The following is a 7326-nucleotide window of genomic DNA, read 5'->3' on the forward strand; positions in this document are numbered from 1 at the left end:
GCTCACTTCTGTGGACTTCACATCCTTTGCTTCTTTTGATTTTCTTTGCTGTGCTGACTGCCAGCACAGAGCCTGGGGCCTGTTTCGGAGTCTGTCTCTCCCTCTCTCTCTGACCCTCCCCTGCTCACGCTGTCTCTCTCTCTCCTAGAAATAAATAAAAATATAAAAAAAAAAATTCAGGAGGAAGAAATGATACAAGGAGGTTATAGTCGAAATAGGAAACCATTAAAATGTGACATAGTTTTAAGCAATCAATAGAACGTTAAAAAAAAAAATCCATTTGACCTCAGCTAAAAATATTAGATTAGTAGAGAAGAAAATGTAATCATACCATACTCCTTGGCCTAATAGTAAACAGTTTTTAATTTCTTTTTATTTTTGTTCCTTTTCAGGGCTATTTTCTTGGCTTTATTTTTGTACTGTTTTATTGGAATTGTTATTTTGCCAGGCATGTATTTAATCACATAAAGCCATTTTTTGGGTTTCTTTTCATAGCAGAATGCTATGAATGTAAGGATGTGTTACCTTCTAAATTTTGTATGAGTAAAGAGAATTGTGATTATTGTATCAAATTAAAATTTTTTTTTAATATTTATTATTGAAAGACAGAGACAGAGCATGAGTTGTGGAGGGGCAGAGAGAGAGAGGGAGACAGAATCTGAAGCAGGCTCCAGGCTCTGAATGGTCAGCACAGAGCCTGATGTGGGGCTCGAACTCACAAACCACGAGATCATGACCCGAGCTGAAGTGTGATGCTGATGAAGTAATCAGTTGGTTAAGACTGAGCCACCCAGGTGCCCCTCAATTTTTTTTTTTTAAAGTTTTGCTTCTGAATCAACTCTTTCTTTTGAGCACCTAACAACCAGAATCCATTGCTTTGCTCTGAGATGCCAAATCCCTTCTATCCTTTGAAGTAATTAGCTGCTGGGTGGTACAATATGGGAATGTGGTTGTGTGTGTCTATAGATTTTCAGTTAATCTGAGTTCAGCTTTATGTATTAACTATATATCCTCTTTGGTATCTTGTATTTCTGAATACTGAACTTATCTGAGATTTTGCAGGGTAGCCTGATAGCTCATTTAACTTTAGTTTTCTCTATGCTTATTATATATCTTGTGTCTTTGCCCAGTTCCATTGGTTATGATTCAACTATCTGCTTTGGATTTTCCCCAAATTTTGTTCATTTCCTCAGTCAGTCCCCGTCCCTCATTATAGCTTTTGTTTGTTTGTATATTCTTTATTTTCATTTACTGTCCTGGGTCACAAAAGATAAAAGTATGTCCTTGGTCAGCCATCTTTAACTGGGTTATTTTACCATTAGCCTTTTAAATTGTTGTAAGAATAATTATAATTTTTAAGTTTTCTTCTTTTCTGAGTTCTTTCTTTACTAAAAGGCTAGTTTCTCCATTTTTTCATATTGTTCCTTCTTATGTTGTTTGTTTTCCTCAAATTCTTGGCAAACCTTGGGGTGCATCAAGCCCAGACTTGTGTATGTCGAAATGGGTTTCTTTTGCAGGTGTATAAGCCTCTTGCCCCAGCAAGTCCTTATTTTGAAGGGAGATAGGGTTATGATCTAGCCTTTGTATAGGTGGATAGGGTAAGTCAGTGACCTAGCTTTCCTTTAGAATATATAGATGAGGAGTAGGCAGATCATCTGGACAATGTGGCAACATTTGAAGAAGGAAGGCAGGCAGGCAGACAGTCTCTACTCTGGCCTTACGGAGGTTTTGAGTAGAGAACTGTTCTTACTTTTTGTAGAGGGTTTTATGGAAAGGCTTTTTGGTAAAGTATACATTTGAGAACAGACTTGAAAGGTAACTAGATTCTTAAAAAACATTGCATGTTTCTGATTCAAAGAGTAAATATACCATAGAGTGCTTGGGTGGCTCCATTGGTCGAGTCTCCAATTCTTGATTTCAGCTCAGGTCATGCATGATCTCATGGTTTGTGGGAGTGAGCCCTGTGTTGGGTCTGTACTGAGCATGGAGCCTGCTTGAGATTCTCTTTCCCTCTGCCGTTTCCCAGCTCACACAATCTCTCTCAAAATAAAATAAATCTTAAAAAAAAGTAGATATGCCAGTAATAAAAAAATTGAGTTCAAAAACATGCATTATTTCAAAGTGAAAAGTTCTTCTTAATCTTCTGTTTCCCTCTCTCCAACCATTTTATATATGCTCAAAATTATATTTAAATATACATTTAAAAATTTATGTAAATATACATAAACTTTTATATTTTAAAAATCAAAATTGGAATCATATGTCACATACTTCCCCTCTGCTTTTTTTACTCAACAGAAAATTTTGAACATTTTTCTCTTGACTGCATGTTGAGGTGCAAGTTAAGTCATTATTATTAAAAAAAATTTTTTTTATGTTTATATTTTAAAGACAGTGCAAGCCGGGAAGGGGCAGAGTGAGAGGGAGACACAGAATGTAAAGCAAGTTCCAGGCTCTGAGCTGTCAGCACAGAGCCTGACATGGGGCTTGAACTCCTGAACCCCAAGTTCATGACCTGAGCTGAAGTCAGATGCTAAACCAACTGAGCTACTCAGGTACCCCAAGGTGCCTCATTATTTTTAATGGGTTAGTGTTTCATTATGTGGAGATATTATAGTTTCTTTAAATTGTAATGAATATTTATCTTATTTCCAGTTTTATTCTGGTGAGAATTGCTAAGGTGAGCATTCTGGATTATTATTTTTTTCATTATACTGTATTCCTGCAAGTGGAATGCTGGTTTCAAATATTTGAATTAAAATTTTAATAAGTTTTGCTAAATTGCCCCCCAAAAAATTTGCGTCATATTTTATTGCAATAAAAGGATATGTTGTAGCAAAAACAAAACTAAAAACCCCTTTTGCTTACACCTTTACTACAGTGGGTATTTCCATGTTGAATAGGATTTTGCCAGGAAAAGGAAGAGTTTCCAAGTAAATTGGGGGATCAGGATAAAGCCAGGTGAAAATGCAGGGCATAACTGAAATTGAGTGAGCAATGGGTGTGGAAAAGAGTTGAAGGAGATGAGGCCAGGAAGGTAATCTATATTTATGGAGGATTTCTTTAGTTTTTTTTTTATTTTATTTTTTAAGTAGACTTCATGACCATTATGGACCCCAGTGTGGGGCCTGAACTTACATGACCCTGAGTTCAAGACCAGAGCTGAGACAGACACTTTAACCACCTGAGCCATCCAGATGCCCCAAGGATTTCTTTAGTTTTTTAAAAGTTTGGCTAATTATTTTAAACAGTAGGGAATCATCAGAAATTTTTTAAGGCAGGGGAAGATAACACATATTTGGTTAAATCACTAGTAGCAATGTAACGAACATTACGAAGGAAGAGGTTGAAATGGGACTTGCACTTCAATTAGAAAGTCATTGTAATTCTAGATACTCATGCTTTGTAAATGACTTTCTTGTAGTCTTTCATTGGGATTAAGGCAGTCATCCTGGACTGAACACATGGAGTCTGGCCAGAGGATTATAGATTCAGTGTTTGTCTTCTAGAAACAGAGGGTCCACACTTGCCTAGGAGAAGCTGTCTGCTCCACTCATGTTGCACTGAGTTGGTGCGAAACTAAGTTGCATGGAGGACACTGGAAGACTCCTAGCCTGCTAGGTTGGATGTCGGGCTTTGGGGTTGACATGGTGGTGGGTATTACAGAAAATTTTATTGTATTTTTTTAAATGTTTGTTTATTTTGAGAGAGTGAAAGCATTTGCGTGAGAGAGGCAGAGTGAGAATCTCAAGTAGGTTCTGCATTGTCAGCACAGAGCCTGATGTGGGGCTTGAACCCACAAACTGTGAGACATGACTTAAACTGAAGTTGGACACTTAACTGACTGAGCCACCCAGGCTCAGCCTGGATTTTTTTTTTTTTTAATAATTTATTTCTGAGAGAGAAGGAGAGACAGCATGAGCTGGGGAGGGTCAGAGAGAGAGGGAGACACAGAATCTGAAACAGGCTCCAGGCTCTAAGCTAGCTGTCAGCCAGAGCCTGATGCGGGGCTCGAACCCACGAACTGTGAGATCATGACCTGAGCTGAAGTTGGACACTTAACTGACTGAGCCACCAAGATGCCCCTGGATTTTTTTTTAAGTTTATTTATTTTTGAGAGAGGAAGAGAGAAGACGGGGAAAAGCAGAGAGAAAGGGAGAGAGAGGATCCCAAATAGGCTCCATGCTGTCGGTCCAGAGCCTGATGTGGGGCTTGAACCCATGAATAGTGAGATCATGACCTGAGCCGAAATCAAGAGTTGGATGCTAACCAGCTGAGCCACCCAGGACCCCAAGGCAGTTGGAATTTTTAAAGGGCTACAGATTCTAAAATGGGTATGCAAACTTCATTTTATTTTGAGTTGGTATACTTTTATCCACTTAATATCAGTGTGTATTTTCAGTTGTTAATTAATAATTACAAGTATATTTTCCAAACCTTTTGTTTGAAGGTAAGCAGCTGCTCCCCTTGTCCAGCAGTGTACACAGCAGTGTGGGACAGGTAACTTGGCAGTCTTCAGGAGAAGCATCAAACCTGGTTCGAATGAGGAACCAGTCTCTTGGACAATCTGCACCTTCTCTTACTGCCGGCTTGGTAAGTGTTAGTAAAGATGGTCCCTTGCTTTATGAACAAGTTCTTGATTGTCATTTGTCATGGCTACATTTATTATTTTTCTTTCTAGGATTTGGATAGTTTAATTTTTCAAAGTGAAGTATAGAAAATGGAATTTAATTGAATATATTCTGATTGCTCTCTTATGCTATCTATCACTGGTACTGATTATGTAGGGAGAGTCCAGAAGATTCAGTATGATTGAATGAATAAATCTGTTTTTCTGGGAGAGATCATTATTACAGACAGGATTCTTTTTTTTCCTATTTTAAAAAAAAAAAATTTTTTTTTTATGTTTTATTTATTTCTAGGAGAGAGAGACAGCGTGAGCAGGGGAGGGTCAGAGAGAGAGGGAGTCACAGACCGAAAGAGGCTCCAGGCTCTGAGCTGGCAGTCAGCACAGAGCCCGACGCGGGGCTCGAACCCACGAACCGCGAGATCATGACCTAAGCGAAAGTCGGACACTTAACCGACTAAGCCACCCAGGCGCCCCTCTGTTTTTTTTTAATGTTTGTTTGTTTTTGAGAGAGAGAGAGAGAGAGAGAGAGTGCGAGCAAGGGAGGGGCAGATAGAGAGGTAGACACAGAATCCAAAGCAGGCTCCAGGCTCTGAGCTGTCAGCACAGAACCTGATGCAGGGCTTGAACTCACAAACTACGAGATTGTGACCTGAGCCAAAGTAGGACCCTTAATTGACTGAGCTACCCAGGTGCCCCCTTATTGACAGAATTCTTAACCTTGTGAAGTTAGGTTGCTTCTGTGTATAGCGCTTCGATATACATATTTAGTACATGAGGATTCACACCTGGAGAATAGAGACTGGGCTTTGAAAACAGTCAAATAGTATAGGGTAGTGGGTACTTCAGTATATCCTGGATGAAAGAATGAGCCTTTTCTTTGTCTAGGATTTGTATGATAGATAGGATCTAACAAAGGTTAAGCTGTGTAGTCTGGGCAGGTTGTTTTTTTTGCCTGTGATAGCATTTTCTACTCTTTTATCTTTAGTACCTCTGTCTTTTTACTGAAGGTACCCATTGACTTCCTGCTGATCTCACACTCTTCCCTCTGTCTAAAGGACAAAGCACACTAGGAATTTTCAGGGTACAATAACAGACACTTGTTCCCATTAAAATATAATCTCACCTATTCTTTGGGTTTATAAATCTTTTGGCATATACGGATTAGAAAGCTTTGTCCATTTGTCCATCCTGGGAAGTGAGGATAGGGAAAGAAGTCTTCTTATAGCAAGTGGGAAATTAATTCTTGGATCAGATTTCCTTTTGACCTCAAGTTTGTGACTCTTAGGCTATAGGGAGAATCAGGAACTTTCCTGCCACCTAACTTTTTATTTTGAAAATTTCAAATACCGTGAATACCTACATAAACTGACTTAGGTTGACCAGTTTGATTGTAACTTTACATTTGCCACATTTGTTTTATCTGTGTGTATTTACATATATTTTTTTTTCCTGAAACATTTCAAAGCAAGTTACAGACCTTATGTGCCTCACCCTTAAGTATTTTTTGTAAGCTCAAGGATAGTCTCCTAAATAACTATATTATCAGATCCAAGAAGTTTAACATCAATTTAATAATAGCATCTCATATAAAGACCATATTCAGATTTTTCCACTTGTTCTCAACATGTCTATTAAAGCCCCATGTTGTCTTCCTTTTAACCTCTGGAATGTAAAAAAATACATAAATCTGTGTACCATCATAAAGATTTTGATCCAGTAGTACTGGGGTGGTCCCAGGGATCCGTATTTTCTTTAAAGCATTATAACTCATTATAACATGTACCCTTTTGAGAACTATTGCCACTAAAGCTGAATGTTTTATTCTAAGCTGTTGTGTTGCAGAGTGAATTCCTGGACTGAGGTTGCTGGAGTCCTAGCCTAGGCCAACTGAAGTAGAGAGTATTCCTGAATTACTTTTTCATTTTTTTCTTTTTAAAAGCTCATTGAGATAGACTTCACATATGATACAAATTATTCATTTAAACTGTACTATTCAGTGATTTTTAGTATATTCACAGATATATACAGCTATCACTGTGATCAATTTTAGAACACTGTCATCACTTCAGAAAGAATCCCTATACCCTTTACCTGTCACCTCTTTATCCTCCCATCCCCCCAGCCCTATGTAACCATTAATCTACTTTCTGCCTCTGTATATTTGCCTATTCTGTACATTTTATATAAATTGAGTCGTACAATATGTGGCCTTTTTTTTTGACTGCCTTCTTTCAGTTAGCATGACTTTTTAAAAAATATTTACTTTGAGAGAGAGAAGTGGGGGAGGCACAGAGAGAGAAAAGGAGATAGACTCAAATCAGGCTCTGTGCTGTCATTGCAGAGCTGGATTCAGGGCTTGAACTCAGAAACTGTGAAATCATGTTCTGAGCCAAAGTCGGACACTTAACTGACTGGGGCACCCAGGTGCCCCTAGCATGACCTTTTTTTTTTTTTTTAATGTTTTATTTATTTATTTTTGAGGGTTGTGGCAGAGGGGCAGAGAGAGATAGGGAGAGAATCCCAAGCAGGGTCCATGCTGCCAGCACAGAGCCTGATGTGGGGTCTGAACCACAAATCATGAGATCATGACCTGAGCCAAAATCAGGAGTCTCTCACTCAACTGACTGAGCCACCCAGGCGTTCCTCTATCGTGACATTTTTAAGGTCTATCTATGTTGTAGCATGTAGCATTACTT

At 38.6% G+C, this 7326-nt stretch overlaps 1 protein-coding gene across 3 annotated transcripts in view; it reads left to right on the top strand.

Annotated features, from left to right (window-relative positions):
* The first annotated feature begins 4456 nt into the window (after positions 1-4456).
* MAST2 (microtubule associated serine/threonine kinase 2) overlaps positions 4457-7326 on the top strand; it is a 178182-nt gene continuing 175312 nt past the window's right edge. For all 3 annotated transcript variants that reach the window (XM_077752130.1, XM_077752132.1, XM_077752131.1), the window contains exon 1: positions 4457-4593. In XM_077752130.1, coding sequence (XP_077608256.1) covers positions 4543-4593 — 51 coding nt within the window. In that variant the 5' untranslated portion in view covers positions 4457-4542. The remainder of the gene's footprint in view (positions 4594-7326) is intronic.

This window comes from Crocuta crocuta, unplaced genomic scaffold (genome assembly GCF_008692635.1).
Source record: "Crocuta crocuta isolate KB4526 unplaced genomic scaffold, BGI_CrCroc_1.0 scaffold367, whole genome shotgun sequence".
In the NCBI taxonomy this organism is placed as follows: Eukaryota; Metazoa; Chordata; class Mammalia; order Carnivora; family Hyaenidae; genus Crocuta; species Crocuta crocuta.